Source organism: Pelophylax lessonae (assembly GCF_965119305.1).
Source record: "Pelophylax lessonae genome assembly, chromosome: 2".
Taxonomy (NCBI): Eukaryota; Metazoa; Chordata; class Amphibia; order Anura; family Ranidae; genus Pelophylax; species Pelophylax lessonae.
The window spans coordinates 593,116,492-593,136,441 of record NC_138769.1 but is presented as its reverse complement, the minus strand read 5'-3'; the positions used below and the strand labels follow the sequence as shown (position 1 = coordinate 593,136,441).

The 19,950-nt window shown below is 41.9% G+C and overlaps 1 protein-coding gene across 1 annotated transcript; it reads right to left on the bottom strand.

The window, feature by feature from the left end:
- Positions 1–349: 349 nt before the first annotated feature.
- Positions 350–17,195, bottom strand: TESPA1 (thymocyte expressed, positive selection associated 1). The gene is made up of 5 exons (XM_082246845.1): positions 17,146–17,195; positions 14,728–14,764; positions 14,074–14,157; positions 4,688–4,896; positions 350–1,013 (listed from the first exon to the last, which is right to left on the bottom strand). The coding sequence occupies exons 3-5, from the start codon at positions 14,124–14,126 to the stop codon at positions 889–891; spliced, it is 387 nt and encodes a 128-aa protein (XP_082102971.1). The 5' UTR covers positions 14,127–14,157; positions 14,728–14,764; positions 17,146–17,195; the 3' UTR covers positions 350–888.
- Between the last annotated feature and the right edge of the window lie 2,755 nt (positions 17,196–19,950).

The window sequence follows — 19,950 nt, the reverse complement described above, 5'->3', positions numbered from 1 at the left end:
GACACGTTCAGACGCGTTCGGACGCGTTTGTGCGTTTGAAACGCCGGGAAACACACGTTCGAACGCAAATAATTGCGTTCTAAAAACAGTCCCTGAACGCAACTGCCTGCAAATGACTATAAACGACCTGGTGTACATGGACAGATAAGATAAAATGTAGATGGGTTCAGGGGCTTCTGAAAAAAACGCCCAACTGCTCCTAAACGGCCATTTCCAGCGTCCCATGTACATGGAGCCTAACAGTCCTGGACCCAGGCAACATCTGTGTGCAACAGAGGTGCTGTCTGCCTGTTTCTGCCTGAGCAGACCCATTGACAAGCTATCATTAGCAGTGCAATAGATGGGTTATTGCATAGAATGTCTCCTATGGTTTAACATTACATATGTTTTAAAACTAAGAAAAGATGCAAAGCCACATATCCTTTCAATTGGTCAATAAATAAAGTGTTATACTGAAAGTGGACCTGTCGTCCAGTAGTATGGTGAACCTATGCCTGAACAGATACAGTGTTTATCTGAACATGATACTTTTGCCATGTATCATCGCTGTAAAGTTCCATCTGTTCTTATTTAAATGTGAATATGAAGCCACTGTCATCCAGATATAAAGCATATAGTCTTAAACTGTGACCAGTAACATACTGCCAGAGGTCATGCTGAAACTTCTTCTGAGCTGCACTGGCGTTGTAGAATTCTGTCACCATTTACTGCAGATCTTTGAATCAATTATTGAATGGTCTCATGTTGTTTAGTGTAATTGCAGTAGCCATGGTATTTCATACACACTGGATAAGAAAGGACCATCACAGCCCTCTTTTGTAATAAAAGATAGTAACAATAGATTGCATCAAAGCGTTTATATGTCACATGAATGCTCGGTGAAGTGCTTTACAAGAACAGAATGTCACTGTGAATCCAATGTCCAATGTTTTCTAGTTTCTTTAGCAATGTCTTTGTCACATGGGGATAGAGGCTGTTAAAGGTACAGATTGTGTCTTTTAAAGTTTCATGATCTGAAAATATAAAACAATGAATCAGTATTTATTGCATTTTGTTCCAGCAAATATTTTGGCTGTAGAATATAGTCCCAAGAACAAAGATGTAATATACAAAATTTCCAGTTTTCAGGATTTCTTTCCTTTATTTTCACTTGGTGATCCTGCCAGTAACACTTCCTGTCTTGGGATGACAATGCACACTGTACTGTGGGGGAGCAGTGTTGGCCCCCCTTGCTGTCCGCTCTTCATTTGCACTACAGAAGACTTCCCCTTCTCCTCATCTTAATAAAAATGAGGGGATCTGTTCTGTGGTCCACATAGGTAGTTGGGAACAGTACTAACAGATAACAGTCAGCAGAGGCAAAGCCCGCCATACATGGATCGAAATTCACCTGGTTCAGCAGGGACAGGCTGAATGTATTCCATCCATGTATGGCCACGCTGACTGTACCCAAGTCCCACTTGGGTACAACGAGCATGTCAGATTCTTTTCACATAAGGTTACTGCCAGTGGCTATAGCAACCATTGTATGCTGACAACCAGAAATAATCACAGCGCCCCCTGCTGGCAGAATACAATAGTGTAGAGGGAAGCATTCCCCCATCAACACTCATGGTTCTCAATTCGTTTTGCACTCCTGTGACCCGTTTTCAGCAGAGAGTGGTCTGAAGTTCGCTCTCTGCTGACATCACCGAAGTCGGTCCAGGCACCGCGTCATTACGACCACTAAGAGCCTGAGCTGACCGCTCCCTGCCCCTCCACAGCCCAGTGCTCCAATGAGCGAGGAGAAGCTGTCAGAACCGAGCGATCAGCGGTGTTCAATCGCTCAGTTCTCAGTGCAGAGACGCCAGGGGACCGATGCTGCATCCACCTAGGTAGGTATTAATCTCAACAAAAGCCCAAACCTGCACTTCACTTTTAAGTGGTTAACTGAACAAGCTGAAGTTAGAAGCTGATTGTCTACCATGCAAAATATTTTGCACTCTTAAGTTTTAGTGAATCAACCAAATAGTGTAGAGAATATAGTGGTGATGGTGGTTGTGTGGGTAGGGGGTGCTGATAGAAAATGTAGTATGGACAATGGGGTAATGGGGGATAAGTTGTCAGAGAGCATAGTGTGGATAGGCAAGATTGAGAATTGGCAGTATATTGTGAACAGTGTAGGGTGGCTTTACTAAAGGCAAATAGACTGCGCACTTTGTAAGTACAGTTGCTTCAGAGTTAGGTAAATGAGGGGAAGCTCTGCTGACTTTCATCATCCAATCATGTGCAAGCAGAAATGTTGTTTTTTTAATTTTGCTTGCATGTAATTGGTTATTGTTTGCAAAGTGAATCTTCGTTTTATTTACTAAGCTCTGGAGCAACACTTGCAAATCGAAGAGTCTAATAGCCTTTAGGCTGTATTCACACCTGAGCGTAGCGTCTTTGCTCGTTTTTTACGCATTTTTATGCACTATTTTGGCACTTTTTATGTGCAATTTCGGGGCGTTTTAATGCGTGTTTTTATAAAGTGTTTTTTGAGCTTTGCCATTTTTTTTATTAGCCCATAAAGAAAACTATCATCTGCATTTCACCCCGTTTAGCTTTTCCATTAACTTTTATTTCTTTTTTTATTATTATTAATTTAGGTTAGGCTAGGGTTAGAAGTTGGGGTTAGGATTAGGATTGGTGGTTAGGGTTAAGATTGGGGGTTACGGTTATTAATTGTTTCTTGTTAGGGTGTTAATACTACTACTACTACAAATAATAATAATAATAATATGATTAATAATAATAATAATAATAATAATAATAATAATAAGAAGAAATGAATTAATACATGTAAAATAAATACACAAATAAATAAAAATAATCATAAATAAATAATAAATAAATTCATAAAAAGATTACTAAGCAATAATAAATGAATAATTATCCCTAACTCCTAGCCCTTAAAAAAAAAAAAAAAAAATATATATATATATATATATATATATATATATATATATATATATATATATATATATATATATATATATATAATTGTAATAATAATAATTATAATAATAACAAATAACTAAATACCCTATTCCTAACACTAAATAAATAAATATTTATTATTAAAGTATTTTTTTTGTTTGGGTGTTTATTGATTATTATTTTATTATTGTTATTATTATTATTATTATTATTATTATTATTATTGTTATTGTTATTATTATTATTATTATTATTATTATTAATAATAATTATTTATGAATTTTTTTAAGATTAGGGATTAATTATTATTTATTTATGTATTATTACATAGTATTCATTTATTTTATTTATTTATTATATATTTATGATAATTTTTGTTATTTGTGTATTTATTTTACATGTATTTATTCATATATAATTACTATTTTATTTTTCTACAGTCGTTTTTATTTTTTTTGTATGCGCGACAAATGTACGCAACAATGTGCAAATTGCGCATTTCCATTCATTTCTATGGGAATAAAAACACTCAAATCTGCCTGATTTGAGATACAAAAAAGCTAAATAAGTATCTGGAGGGTACAGTGCAGGGGGTCAGGAGGGAACAGTACAGGGGGTCAGGGGGGCACAGTACAGGGGGTTAGGAGGGCACAGTACAAGGAGTCAATGGGCACAGTACAGGGGGTTAGGAGAGCACAGTACAGGGGGTTAGAAGAGCACAGTGCAGGGGGTCAGGAGCTCACAGTACAGGGGGTTAGGAGAGCACAGTGCAGGTGGTCAGGAGGGCACAGTACAGGGGGTCAGGAGGGCACAGTACAGGGGGTTAGGAGGGCACAGTACAGGGGGTCAGGGGGGCACAGTACAAGTGCTTGGGATTGCACAGTACAGGGGGTTAGGAGGGCACAGTACAGAGTGTCAGGGGGGCACAGTACAAGTGGTTGGGTGAGCACAGTACAGGGGGGTCAGGGGGGCACAGTACAAGCGGTTGGGAGGGCACAGTACAGGGGGTCAGGGGGGCACAGTACAGGGGTTCCAGGGGGCACAGTACAGGGGTCAGTAATCTATAATACAGAAATGATTTTGTCAAACAGAGCAGCGCAGGAAAGATGCTGCCACAGATCTTACCTGTTATGGCACTCTGTAATTGGATTAAATTATCCAGAATGAAATCTCCCCCCCCCCCTAAATCTTCCCCCCGCAGTTTCCAGTTCTCATCAGGGATTCATGCAGGTCCCCCAAGTTGGAGCATTTTACTGCTTGTGTGTGTGGGATGTGTACTGTTCCGATCCCTGCTGGTCCTCCTCTCCTGTCCATCCTATGTGATGTCATTGTCAAGTACCTGAGATGGACAGGAGAAGAGGATAGGTGTGGAACAGTACAGTACACATCTGTGCCACACAAGCAATAGAAGTTCTTCCTGAACCCCTGCAGAGCTCCAGAAACCTCTGGAGGAAGGTTGGGGGGGGGGGGGGGGGGATTTCATTCCAGATTGTATATTTAGCTCAATGACAGGCCTGTTAACCCTGACATCCTGTGACGTCCCAGCAAATCCAGGACAGTTGACAAGTATGTAGAAAACATGTTATAATTCATGAAAAAACATCTCCAAAATAGGACACTATGCATTAAATGAAAAACCACATGGAAAAGTAATTGAGAAATGCAGAATAAGGCTACTTTGGTACTAGGCGTTTAGTCTATGTGCCTCCAATCCCGGCAATGTACATACCTGCAGGTATGTAGGTGGGGTCTCCTTTCTTCATTCTGTGTAACAGAGATTCAAAAAACATTCTGAAATCAATGCCTGTGGCTTTAGAAGGGCAAAGGAAAAACCTGGCAGGGATCTCATACATGGAACACATTTTCTCACAGGCAAACCCCAGGTTATATAGGATGCTCTCTGCATCTGCTTGATATATTGTCAGGATTTCTGAAATGCTGAAAGAAAGAGAAAAAAAGCACAACAAGATAAAGAGATCATTTTTAATCATCCTATCTACAGCTCTGTTTTGACCCTGCTTGGCTGATAATTACTCTAAAAATATTTTTCGCAGTTACATAGAAATATAACATTTTAGTATCTTAGGCTATGTGTTACAGTATAGAGTACCTTATATGGGAATGTAAGCAGCCAATTTTTTGTTTCCAGACATTAATAACAAAGCACACAACCATTGTTTGGCAAAATATTAGGCCGCAGCCTTTGTTTATTGGTTTAAATATTTAAAATTTTAATTAACATCACATAAAACTTTAATCATATCTTTATTCACAAACATAAATACAACTATTCCAAACAACTCAGCTTTTGTAGCTCGAGTTGTCTTAATCAGCCATAACGTTTAATAATCACTTGTCCCCCTTTTTTTTACTAAAGGTGACCCGCCACATTAATAAGGCCGTGACATAAAAAGGGGAGGGAGGGGGGCTCCGCCACAGCTGACCTCCTGAGGCAAATAGCAGCTTCCCCTATATCAGGAACCTACATTATATATAGTGGCCCCCCAATCTTCCAGAACTTTCTAAGGTCATGTGACCTTAGCTTTCCATGGTCCCCCACCTGATAGGTATAAGGCACCCTTTACCTCACACTGCCGTCCGTGACAAATGGGGGAGTTTTGAAACCTTCTGGCAGCCACAATCCTATAAGGAAAAGGGGATATTGGGGGCCTTGAAACCCCTCTCCCATTTCCTTTATATTCATGGAACTTTAGTCAGAAAATGAAGTCCTGCAAGATCACTTCAGTCTGGCCCGTTTTGTAGGTATAGCTATGTAAAACATTACAAATAAGTGCCTATACTGTTTAACCTCTTGCCGACCACCCCACATACATTTACTGCGGGGCGGTGGCTCCTGTGAGCAGAATCACGTGCAAGCATGCCACGAGCGACCCGCTCCCACTGTGGTTGTAAACAGTGGGAGCCAATTAGCGGGTACGTTGGAACCGATGTCTGGTCTGCCGGGACCTGCCGATCGTTCACAACAGAGGCTATGTAAACAAGGCAGATCGCTGTTCTGTTGTGAAGACAGGAACACAGCCCTCTAAGCAGAAACACAGATCTCTATATTCCCACAGTTGAAGCACATCCACCACAGTTAGCAAGCACCCCCTAGGGACACATTTAACTCTTTGAGCGCACCCTGATGTTAACCCCTTCCCTGCCAGTGTCCTTAGTACAGTGACAGTGCATATTTTTTTAGCACTGATCACTATATTAGTGTCACTGGTCCCCACAAAAGTATCAAAAGTGTCACACAGGGATTGATTTACTAAAACTGGAGAGTGCAAAATCTGGTGCAGCTGTGCATTGTAGCCAATCAGCTTCTAACCACAGCTTGTTCAATTAAGCTTTGACAAAATAACCTGGAAGCTTATTGGTTTCTATGCAGAGCTGCACCAGATTTTGCACTCTTCAGCTTTAGTAAATCAGCCCCTTATGCCCCGTACACACGTGCAGATTATCTGAAGACTTTTGTCTGTAGACTTACCAAAACCATATAATATGAGGTCAAACCTAAACACTTTCAATTTGTATGCAATCCGGCAGGCCCTTGCACTACATAGAAAAGGTAAATCTGAAGACAAAAGTCTTCAGATAATCTGCACGTGTGTACGGGGCATTAGTGTCTGATTTCTCTGCAGTCCCGCTATAAGTCGCTGATCGCCGCCATTACTAGTTAAAAAAAAAAAATAAAAATTCCATAAAAATATCTCATAGATTGTAGATGCTATAAAGTTTGCACAAACTAATCAATATACGCTTATTGGGATTTTTTTAAACAAAAATATGTAGCAGAATATATTTTATTGTTTCAAAATTGTCGCTCTTTTTTTATTTATAGCGCAAAAAATAAAAACTGCACAGGTGATCAAATACCACCAAAAGAAAGCTCTATTTGTGGGGAAAAAAACATAAATTTTATTTAGTTACAGTTTTGCACGACTGCGCAGTTGTCAGTTAAAGTAACGCAGTGCCGTATCACAAAAAATAGTCTGGCCAGGAAGTGGGGTAAACCTTCCAGCGCTGAAGCAGTAAAAATTCAGTAATACGCTGTCTCACCCTGCTCTGCACATGCTCAGTTGTTTTCCATTTTCAGGCATTTTTAGGCACTGCAGAGTTTGCAGAGGCCGATCTGCTGACAGCCTTAAAGCGAAATTAAACCTTTTATCTGCAACTGCCATGGTGCTGCATATGTGATCAGTTATTACACCAGCCATTTGATTGTTTGACAGTTTGGTTGGGGACACAAGCAAATGTGACAGTTAGCAATCCTGACATTCCAGGAATGTAACTGTTTTTTTAAACTGTTCAGTTGATGGGTTTAGTTCCGCTTTATGATTTATTGCTGTTCAGGGGTTCTGAGCTTCAGCAAAATGGCAGCCTCCAGCAAGAAGAAACAGGAGAAAAGGCTGGAGGCAATTTACAGCACACACTAATTTTGGTAGCATAACTATGAATGTGGAAAGTATGTTCCTTGCTAAAGAACATTCTTTTTAGCAAGTTGTTATGGGTAGTATAAACTATCCTGTAACCAACAAAATAATAATAAAGGGGATTTTCAGTGAAGTCATAGCTTCCTAGAAAATTGTGACATTCAGAGAACAAACTCTACTGTACAGATAAAATAAAAGACTTCTTACAAAATTCTCTGTTAATGAGAATTGACTGACGTACGTCTAGCTCTATGTAAAGCATACTGGCCAGCTGGGAAAAGTATTTAGGGATATACATTATATTGGGTATGTGACCAGCCTTACAGACACCCCTGGCAGAGGTATGTTGTATCTTGTTTCCAAAATTATAGATCAGTCTTGGGGTGTCTCACATAATTATAAAATACATGAATGAATACTAATGAGGCAGTCAGATTTTTTTGGTGGATGAGCCATCTAGTCGCGACCAACCACCATCTAATATTTTTTTTTTCTTGCCATCTGAATCCCATTCAGGAAATTTCCTTTCACCATCTGTCCCATAGCCAAGACAGAAAGTTAGGGGAAAATGCTCCAAAGTGAGGAAATCAGTGGTTGTCACCAGGGTTGCCTAAACTAATGTCCCCATTGAAAGATTTACCCTCTATTACGGCTCTGGTGACAACCCTAACTTTGGGGTCTTTTTTTACTTTCATGCTCCATGATAATGGTAAACAGGACCAATAGAGAGGATGATTTTCCCTAACAGGTACACAGACAGCATAAAAACCTGTTTTATTTCCTCCCCAACCTATCTCATAGGTTTACTATGGGGCATCCATTGCGGGTTGTCCCTCCTCTACACTGAATCTGTCACTGGCTTAAAATAGGTAAGTATAGGCATCTTTTCTTTTACAGGGTAGATAGAATAGTCTTAGAATGGGAGCGGGAGTAGATTTAGGCTTAGTTAGGGTATGACTGGAATTCCACTTTAAAGTGGAACTGTACTGCATCTGAGCACCACAAACTAAAAACACTATTTTATTCATTGTTAAAGCGGAGTTCCGGGCACATACACATTTTTTAACTAAAAATACCCCCCTAATCCTAAGCTATCCCCAATTACCCTAACACTAACCCACATTACAGGTCATTACAGTTGTAGAATAAAGATAAATATTTACCTTTAAAATTGATTGCAGAGCGCGGCCATCTCCGGTGTGGGCATCTGAAGCCGTGGTGTCCCCCACTGTGTCCTTCTTCCGGGTTCCTGGCTACCCAGAATGCCGATCGCAATGTTGCGCCTGCGCTGTAGATTGCGATCAGCAATCAGAGTAGCGGCCGGTGCCATTCCCATTGTATCCTGGGATTGATGACGCTCATCTACCAGGACGCAATGCAAAGGAGGAAGTGACGTCGGCGGCCATGTCCGCGCAAGGAGGAAGAGGAAGGAAGGTAAGTTTATTTTCATTAAAAACTAGGTACCGTATTTTTCGCCGTATAAGACGCACTTTTTCTTCCCCAAAACTGGGGGGGGGGGAAAGTTGGTGCGTCTTATACGGCAGATGTACACATTTTTTTTTTGCCTGCCAGACTGTCATTAGCGAGCGCCGCCCGCCGCTCCCTGCGAGACAGTTCCGTCTCATGCCCAGCACCGCCCACAGGTTGAAATGAAGGCTCGCCTGCCTGTTCTGAGCGGGCTGCGGGCTGCCAATCGAATAGCTTGCTGCTGGCTGGGGGACAGAGTGTTGGATCGGCGCGGCGGCAGGACTTGTCCTGAGAACTGTCCCTCTCACTCTGGAGGAGGGACTAGGGAGTGTCACCTTGGCTGGCTGATCTGTGATGAGACCGGTGTCCCCGACCGCACAGTCGAAAAGGAGCCGAGGAGAGAGCACAGCAGCAGGCAGGAAGTCTTCTTGAAGTCCAGAGACTCGGGGACAGCGACACAAGGTACAAGTGGTTAAGATTATTGGTAAACTGAACTGAAGTCTATGGGGGAGGGGGGCCAGTAGGCCACCTCAGGAAGGGATGGGACCTGCCCTGGCCTCTTTTAAGGGTTTTTTGGGTGGGGGGATCCAATCCACCCTGGTCCACCCTGGGGGGGGGGAGGGTTAGGAATGATTGTCACTGGGGGGGGATCCACCCTGGTCCCTGGTCCACCCTGGGGGGGGGACTGACTGTCACTGGGGGGGATAGTCCCTGGTCCACCCTGGGGGGGGGGGGACTGACTGTCACTGGGGGGGGATCCACCCTGGTCCACCCTGGGGGGGGGGACTGACTGTCACTGGGGGGGATCCGCCCTGGTCCCTGGTCCACCCTGGGGGGGGGGGGGACTGACTGTCACTGGGGGGGATCCACCCTTGTCCCTGGTCCACCCTGGGGGGGGACTGACTGTCACTGGGGGGGGGATCCGCCCTGGTCCCTGGTCCACCCTGGGGGGGGGACTGACTGTCACTGGGGGGGGATCCGCCCTGGTCCCTGGTCCACCCTGGGGGGGACTGACTGTCACTGGGGGGGGTCCACCCTGGCCCCTGGTCCCTGGCCCTCCCTGGGGGAACTGACTGTCAGTTGGGACCAGTTACCAGGCCAGGGGTCTCCCCCATATAGATCCCTCCTAGAGCAGGCCAGGACCCCAGGCCAGGACCACCAGGGTCCCCATATACGGTAGATCCCCTTAGAGCTGCTCTAAGGGGCATCTATAGGGAGGGGGACCATGGCCTGCTCCAAGGAAGATCTATTGGTAGGGGACCCTGGCCTGCTCTAATGGGGAATGGGATCTATGGGGGGACCTGCCTGTGCTAGAGGGGAGATCTACAGGGGGCCTGCACTAAAGGGGGATCCACGGGAGACCTGCCCTGGACTGCACTAAAGGGGGATCTATGGGGGACCTCCCCTGTCCTTCACTAAAGGGGATCTATGGGGGACCTCCCCTGTCCTTCACTAAAGGGGATATACGGGAGACCTGCCCTTTCCTGCTCTAAAGGGGGCTCTATGGCAGGAGACCTGCTCTAAAGGGGGCTCTATGGCAGGAGACCTGCTCTAAAGGGGGCTCTATGGCAGGAGACCTGCTCTAAAGGGGGGGATCTATGGGGGACCTGCCCTGGCCTGTACTAAAGGGGGATCTATGGGGGACCTGCCCTGGCCTGCACTGAAGGGGAATCTATGGGGGACCTGCCCTATAATATAAGGTAAGAATTTTGAAAATATTTTAAACCATTTATGGTATAACAATATATCACAAGCAGTACGGTAAATGTTATTTTAAACATATTTGTACCGGAAATTGTAGAACTAGGCCGCCAGATAGTAGACAGAATGTTTGTTTGTTTTTTGATGGTTTTAGGTACCGTAATTTGAAATGTACCGTACCTTGGTGTCCTTCACTAAGGTCTGTACGGTACTTTGGAAAATGTCCACCACGGCCTTGGTCCGTGCCTATCCCTGGTGGCGGAGCCAGAGGGCTAGCCAGAAGTTCAGTGAAGGAGTCCTTGCCACCCCGCCCCGCTCATAAATGACATTAGGTGCCCTGCAGCGACTACCGGTAGTTCTCCTGACTCAGACTGACTGTGACTGTCTGAGCCGAGCGCGGTGAGCAGCAGCAGCGGGTGGCGCCCCCACAATCCCAGGTACCGTACCTAGGCATAAGATCTAAGGGCACTGAATGGGTTTTGCTGGTCACTACATTGTCAATTGATGGGGGGGCATGCTGGTCACTACATTGATGGGGGGCATGCTGGTCACTGCATTGAAAGGGGCACGGCACGCTGGTCACTGCATGGATGGGGGGCACAGCACGCTGGTCACTGCATTGATGGGGGCACGGCACACTGGTCACTGCATTGATGGGGAGCATGGCACGCTGGTCACTGCATTGATGGGGGGGCACGCTGGTCACTGCATAAGAGAGCACCAGATGAAATATAAAGGGGGAGGGGAAATGAAGAACATACCGGTATTGGTACGGTAATATTGGCAGTTCTTTCATTTCTGGATTTCTTGCAGAAAATTACCGTTACCTCCTTTTCAAGATGTCCAAGCAGAAGAGACTGGCATATAAAGTTGCTTTCAAGCTGGAAGTAATCAAATTTGCTAAGGAGCATGGGAACCGAGCAGCAGAGAGACACTTCGGGCCACCTCCAACAGAGAAAATGATAAGAGAGTGGAGGAAACAGGAGGATCAGCTCCAAATGTTGGATAAAAGCAAGCACACCTTACGTGGACCAACTGCAAAGTGGCCAGAGTTAGAGGTAGAAGTGAATGAGTGGATCACATGTCACCGGCAAAATGGACTTTCTGTCTCAACTAAAATGATCATTTTTGAGGCCAAATGCATTGCTTTGGAGAAAGGCCTTCGGGATTTCACCGGATCACCATCGTGGTGCTATCGATTCATGAAGAGATCTGGCCTTTCTATGCGCACAAAAACCAGAATTGCACAAAAAATGCCAAAGGAATACGAATCAAAGATTCTGTCATTTCATAAGTTTGTTATTGATGCGAGGAAGAAGAATCACTTTGAAATTAGCCAGATTGGGAACATGGACGAAGTCCCACTAACGTTTGATGTGCCATCTAACAGAACCGTAGATAACAAAGGAGCCAAAACCATAACTGTAAAAACTTCAGGGCATGAGAAAACCCACTACACGGTTGTGCTGTCCTGCTGTGCAGATGGTACCAAACTGCCTCTGATGTTGATCTTTAAAAGGAAAACTTTCCCAAAAGAAACAATTCCACGGGGAGTCGTCGTGCACGTTCATGATAAAGGGTGGATGGACGAAAATGGCATGAGGCTGTGGATTGACAAAGTGTGGTCCAAACGTCCTGGCGGGCTTCTGAAGAAATCTTCCTTGTTGGTGCTTGACCAGTTCAGAGCGCACATTACGGAAACTACTAAAAAGAACTTTAAGGAAGTTAAGACCCAAATAGCTGTGATTCCTGGTGGTCTTACCAGCCAGCTGCAACCTCTGGACGTCTCCATAAACAAGCCGTTCAAAGTTCTGATGCGAGAGGAGTGGAACACCTGGATGGCAGCTGGGAACCATGATTTGACGTCTACTGGGCGGATGAAGAGGCCCACTATCACACAAGTGTGTGAATGGGTTAAAAGGTCATGGGACTCCGTGAAGGAGGACATTGTTGTAAAATCCTTCAAGAAGTGTGGCATTAGTAATGCCTTGGATGGAACAGAAGACGAAGTCTTATTTGACACCAGTGAGGAAGAAAGTGATAATGACTGCTTGGATCTGTCCTGCATCATTTCTGATAGCAGCGAAGAAGAGGAGTTCTTGGGGTTTGAATAAAAAAAGTTACTTTCACTGTTTACTTTACTGTTGACTTTACTGATTGTTAATGAGACCGTAGTTCTTAATATGTTAAACTGCTGTTAACTTTATACAGTTGATATAAAATATTTTACTACAGTATTTGGTTCACAATCTTTTTTTCTAGATTTTCCTCTTTTAAAATTGGGTGCGTCCTATACGCCGGTGCGTCTTATACGGCGAAAAATACGGTAAGTGAAAAAAATATTAACTATCCAATTCTTTTTCAGGTTTTTTTATGCTAACTGGTGCTGCAAAAATGTTTTTTAGGGTGGAGCTCCGCTTTAATATTCAAAGCAAACTCAACCATTCGTCCATGTCTTCATGCTTTATTTTGCTGAGAAATAATTTTGAAAAACGCCCCACCCCCCTGGCATTTCTGGCCGTGGCCATCTTGAGTAAGGGCAGATGATTCATGTAGCATGAATGATGGATGACGTCCTTTGCCTAGGCATGAAAACCAGGAAGTAACTGAAGAAATGCAAAAAAAAAGTGTAAAACAAGTAAATATGATATACTTTCCTATGTAACTTGTTGAAGGCACCAGCCCCATTGAAAAAACGAAAAGGTATTATTAACCGCTGCCCCTTTAAATGTGAAACACATTATATCATTCAAAACTAATAAAGAAGGCACTGTTAAAAAAAGCTGTGTATGTGTACACACCAAATGAGAGTGACAATATAATACCAATACTGGCATGAAAGTGAAATAACTAAATAGGAATTAATGTGCCAAAAACTTTGACCTAATTGGCCAAAATCAATGAATAAGTAAATATATCACAACACCCTATCAAAGTGACATAAAATAGTCAAAGTGACACTTTCATGCCAGTATTAGTATTATATTGGTATTATATTGTAACTATCATTTGGTGTGTACACATACACAGTTTTTTAACGGCGCCTACTTTATTAGTTTTGAATGATATCATTTCCTATCTATTTACTAATGCCTGTAGCATAAGGATTAGGAAAAGTCCAGGTTGATTGAGAGAGTGAAGTTCCACTTTAAGTTTAATTTCCCCAACAGTAACTCCTATAATACACCAATAAAAACACCTCTTTATAAAGTGTAGAGGGGTTATACTGCTGTGTACCCACTAGGGAGATTTCCTCTCTCAATGACCAGTGCCACCTGGGACAGAAGTTATTGAAAAATATACCTAAATGAAGGCACACATCATTAAAAAGAGGAAATATTAAATTGTAAATATTAAATATATTAAAAAAATTAAATAGTTCAGGCTCGGCTATTTTAAAGAATGAGACAAGCATATTGTTAGGGATGACAATGTTTTACAAAATAAATGGTTGATGAAGGATTATGATCTTAATAGTTAGAAGCAGTAATGATGATCTAGCAGGCATTACCTGGAACTGGTTTTGGCGGTGCTAGTTGATGTCATACTGTCACCCATGTACATTGTCTTAAGTCGAGGATGATCTGGCAACAACCTGCAGGCATAAATAAAATAAATAACCTATACTGTTAAATACATGCTAAAAAAAGATGAATGAAAGAGAAACTGTTGGAAAAAATAGAGATAGATAGATAGATAGATAGATAGATAGATAGATAGATAGATAGATAGATAGATAGATAGATAGATAGATAGATAGATAGATAGATAGATAGATAGATAGATAGATAGATAGATAGATAGATAGATAGATAGATAGATAGATAGATAGATAGATAGATAGATAGATAGATAGATAGATAGATAGATAGATAGAATTTGTTATAAGCTACTTACAGCTGTTAAAGTTCTTTTTTTTTTTAAATGTTTGTATGTATGCATGACAGCTTGATTGACATGCGTCACATTGGGATTTGAAAGATAATATTATACTGAACAAGATATGTATATGAAAATATCAGTATTGCCGTAAGTAGTGTTGTTTTTATCCTACATTGAGGTAGTTTGAATTTCCAAAAGTATATATAAATTATAAATAAAACTGTATAGTGTAAGGTGAATAAAAGAGAAGAGAACATTTGATTTATGTAGTATTTCATTTTACCTTTTCTTGTTCCTATGGTGATCAGAAAAGTATGTTGCTAAAGGAGAAACAAAGACCATCTCAGGTAAAATGCTAAGGTACTATTGATGTCAAATATGGCTTGTACCCTGTAGACAGACAGCTATAGTGCTCATAATGTAAGATAACATTGTAGGAGTTAGACATACATTGCCTCTGGTACACATTTGTCCTCTAACTTACAAAAATGTTTCTTTTTTTACCTATGGATAACCCTATGGCCTGCACCCTTTCTTAAAGAGGACAGCATCTATATTTATAGTTATTTAAGGATAGTATATAGATGTTATGATTATCTACCTGTTATCTATGGGGTCAGCCAGGAGCTTATACTGGTATTAAACCCAAAATAAAATAAAAAAATGTAATATATTGCAGCTCAACAATCATAAGATGTCGGCTGCATTAGTTTTCTTTTTTTAGAGCTTTTTCCCTATGTTTTCACCTGCTGATCTGGCCACTACCACACAGGGGAGGACTGGGCCAGGGGGCAGGGGGGCAATTGCCCCCTGGGCTGCTCTGATGTCCTGTAAAAAGGCTGCACCGCTTCTGCCACAGACATGCCTAAAGGATTCCTGGTGAAGAGAAGTAAAAAGTCCCCACTGCTAACCTACTGAGTGCAGGTTGAAGACAAGGACAGAGAGCAGGCCTCCCTCCCCAGCATAGATGGTTTAAACTGTCTGAGCAGAGGCCGCTTCCATGCCCCACTGGAGACTCTCTTCCCCTGGCAAGCCCCAACTGAGCTGTCCCAGCTCCCCCCAACTGCCCCCGGTGAGTAGAGAGTACCTGGAACAGGGCTTCAGCCTGGAATGGGGGTCAGGAGGAGGACAGGAAGAGGAAGAGTGAGAGGGGGGCCGAGTCACTGTACCATGGGCCTCTGTTTTGTACTTGCCGCCTGGGCCAAAAGTTGCCAGTCTGCCCCTGCTACCACACCTTCTACCTCCTCCACTTTAAATGAATGAGCATGAGAGTACCTTTTGACAGCAGTATTGTCAGTCTGAGGGGAGGATAGGGTTAAATGTACTAGCAGATTTATATATACTAACAAATTGAAGCCAAACTCCAGCTCACACTTTATAATCAGTTACAGCAAACATTTTATTTTTTTTTCTTTTGGGATTAAGGCTTTACATGAATAAATAAAAGCTTATCATTGTAAGAACCCCTGCCAGTGGTAAATGGTTTCTCTCATCTCTGTAAACTGATACATCTGGAAGAGAGCTTGTTCTTTCGAAAAACAACAGGCCTACTGGCTGGATAAAAGAAAAGAAGAAATAGAAGAAAAAAAAGCTAAAAAAGAAAACAAAAACAGCTATCACAACTAAGATTTAGTAAGCTGCAATGTAATAAATGTTTGCTTTTGTGGTTAATATCACCTCATCTTCACTGTGAGGCAAACAGACAATAAACTGCTGAAGCCTGTGAGAGGTTGAACATGTGCCTAAGGGCTCTTTCACACGGAGCGGACCGCATTGCGATCCGCTCCGGCACTTTTTTTTTTTTTTTCACGGAGCTGATGACACTTGTGTAGTTCCTCCCATGGCCACTATGTTATTACAGAGCACAGCACCCAGAGGAAGGGCCACAGCAAGAGGAAGGACCACAGCAAGTGGCAGGGAACAGACTATCTAACCTACCCATATCTCTAGAAAGCTTTCCTCTTAAAAGCTGGCCAGCTTCTATCTTCTGCAGCAAGGCATCCGGTGTGCGCACAGGGTGTACCAGGTGTGCCCAGGCACACCCTAATCACCCTGTGCAGAACAGATTACCCCTACTGCCCTGGCTCCCCTCCCCCTTACCCCCACAGCTCTTCCGGGTTCCCTCCTCTCCTTTCCAGCCGGCTGTTGCTGTGGGGATGTTTTAGGATGAGTGGGGAAAGGGGCCGGTAAATATATAATTTGCTGGCCCCCTCCCTTTCTGAATGAACATCGTGAGTGATCGGTAGTGTGTGTTTGAGCTTTGGTGTGCACACCCTAATGCAATAGGCTACACACACCAATGATAATAATTACCTATACGTAGCTACCTGCATGCCTATTTAAATCTTGACCCCACAGACTCTCTGACCCCTCTCATCTCAGCATATCCTGACAGCAACTGAAAAGGCCCCCTACATCTCTCAACAAAACATGATATTATTTTTTATTATAGATAGAGCTACTTCATTCCAATCTATATCTGTAGAGGAACTTGGATGCTTGACATTTGTGTAACACTTTGCTGCCTACAAGTTGTTATTGTAGGAAAATTGATACATGAAAATACATTTGAATAGGTTTTTCTATGGGATTACAAGACAGAAACATTAACTGTATGAAGGAAAATATCAATCTCTGCTTTTACAAACTAAATTGATTTATTGATATAATTTCTTAAATAAAACATTTACATTGTACTTACCTTCAGCTCCGAGAGAGAAGTCATCATCCAGACTGTTTGCTTTGCTGATAAGCCCTGCAAGTAACAACATGATATCAGGGTATGCTGTAATTTGGCAATATGTATAAGCAAAGTACAAATAGATAACTAAAGTATACTTTGTAATCTGTGCTTTCAGGGGCATAAGCACAAATCACGGAGCCCTACAGCAAAATATTGATGGGGGCCTCCGAGTGTTCGGCACCCTTAACCACTTCTGGACCGGAAGGATTTACCTTAATGACCAGGCCATTTTTTGCAATTTGGCACTGCATGACTTTAACGAGTAATTGCGCAGTCATGCAATGCTGTACCCAAAACTAAATGTATGTCTTTTTTCTCCCACAAATAGAGCTTTCTTTTAGTGTTATTTGATCACCTCTGCAATATTTTTATATATTTTATCCTTTTTGCGATATAAACGATAAAAAGACTGAATATTTTGAGAAAAAATCACATTTTCGACTTTTTCTTATAAACAATATCCAATAAACTCAATTTTTGGCATACATTTAGGCTACAATGTATTTAGCTACATGTCTTTGATTAAATAAAAACCTCAATAAGTGTATATTTATTGGTTTGCGCAAAAGTAATAGCGTCTACAAACTATGGTGTATATACTGAAATTTACGCAGCTTTTACTTTCTGACCGCCTATCTCATTTCTTGAAGTGCTAAAATGGCAGGGCAGTACAAACCCTCCCAAATTACTCCTTTTTGGAAAGTAGACACCCCAAGAAATTACCTGAGAGGCATGTTGAGCCCATTGAATATTACATTTTTTGGTCACAAATGTTTGAAAAATGATGTGTTATGTGTGGAATTACACCCCAAAATACATTCTGCTGCTTCTCCTGAGTATGGGGATACCACATGCGTGAGACTTTTTGGCAGTCTCGCCGTGTACAGGACCCCAAAAACCAATCACTGCCTTAAGGCTTTCTAAGGGCGTAAATTGTTGATTTCACTCCTTACTACCTATCACAGTTTCGGAGGCCATGAAATGCCAAGATAGCACAAAACCCCCTAAAATGACCCCTTTTCGGAAAAGTAGATACCCTAACAAATTTGCTGAGAGGCACGTTGAGTTCATGGAATATTTTATATTTTGCCACAACTTTTGGGAAAGGACAAATTGTTTTTTTTTTTTTTGTTTTTTTTACACAAAGTTGTCACTTAAATGACATATTGCTCTAACATGCCATGGGTATATGTGAAATGACACCCTAAAATACATTCTGCTGCTTCTTCTGAGTATGGGGATACCCCCTGTGTGAGACTTTTTGGCAGTCTAACCGCATACAGGACCCAGAAAACCAATCTCCGCCTTCAGACTTTCTAAGGGCATAAGATGTTGATTTCACTCCAGAGTATCTATCACAGTTTCGGAGGCCGTAAAATGCCAAGAGAGCACCCCCCCCCCCCCAAATTACCTCTTTTCAGAAAGTAGAAACCCTAAGCTATTTAGTGAGAGGCATGTGTATTTTGCAGATCTCGCTTTTTGTCACAATGTTTTAAAAAAAGAAAAAAGAAAAAAAAAATTATTTTTCTTTCTTAATTTTCCAAAACAAATGGAAGCTGCAAAATACTCACCGTGCCTCTCAGAAAATTGTCATTTTTCCAAAAATTGTGGAAAAATATAAAATATATTCCATGGATTCAACGTACCTCTCAGCAAGTAGCTTGGGGTGTCTACTTTCCAAAGAGGGGTCATTTGGGGAGTGTTTGAACTGTCCTAGCATTTTATGCCCACGATTAGAAGCTTATGCCACACATCACCCACTCTTCTAACCACTTGAAGACCAAACCTTTTCTGACACTTTTCGTTTACATAAAAAAAATATTTTTTTTTTTACTAGAAAATTACTTTGAACCCCCTAATATTATAAATTTTATTAAAGCAGAGGCCCTACAGAACAAAATGGTGGTTGCTGCAATTTTTTTTTTTGTCACACGGTGTTTGCGCAGAGATTTTCCAAATGCAATTCTTTGTGAAAAAAAAACACTTTTTTTTTAAATTTAATGGAAAAATACACGATATATTGCCCACTTGTTTGGTAAAATATAAAGGATGATCTTATGCCTAGTACATAGATACCAAACATGACATGCTTTAAAATTGCGCACGCCCGTGCAGCGGCAACAAACAACGTACATTTTTTAAAAGCCTTTACAGGTTACCACTTTCAATTTACAGAGGAGGTCTACTGCAAGAATGAATGCCCTCGATCTGGCGTTTGTGGCGATACCTCACATGCATGCTGCAATTGCTGTTTACATATGACACCAGACTGATGCATGCGTTCGCCTTTGCATGCAGACACCGGATAAGGGTGCTTAAATTATTTTTTTTTTTTATTATTATTTAGTTTGCTTTTTTATTTTATTTTGACACCTTTTCTTTTAGCATTGTTATTGTTATCACAGGGAATTTAAATATCCCCTATAATAGCAATAAGTAGTGACAGGTACTCTTTTTTTAAAAAAAATTGGGGTCTATCAGACTCTAGATTTCTCCTCTGCCCTTAAACCATCTGACCACACTAAGATCCCAATGGTGCTGTTTATATCTGGCGAAACCAAAGTCATGAAAAGTAGCAAAGTAGCCTCAGGTATCTTAGGCCATAGAGATGATTGGAGCCATCCTGGTCTCCAATAAGTTCTATGGTCAGCTCACTGAACCACTGGCTGCAGTTTCTGGTTACCCAGTGGGACAGGAGAGCCCAAGAAAACTGTGTAAGACAGAGGGAGGGGAGGGGGTCCCCTCCTACTGCTTATAATTATC

What these genes read in the sequence shown, in the direction of transcription:
- TESPA1 (XM_082246845.1), bottom strand. Translation starts at nt 14,126, where the DNA reads ATGTACATGGGTGACAGTATGACATCAACTAGCACCGCCAAAACCAGT. An exon ending in ACCGCCAAAACCAGTTCCAG is followed by an intron (nt 4,897 to 14,073) that starts GTAATGCCTGCT and finishes TCTTTCTTTCAG; the next exon opens with CATTTCAGAAATCCTGACAA. An exon ending in CCCCACCTACATACCTGCAG is followed by an intron (nt 1,014 to 4,687) that starts GTATGTACATTG and finishes TTATATTTTCAG; the next exon opens with ATCATGAAACTTTAAAAGAC.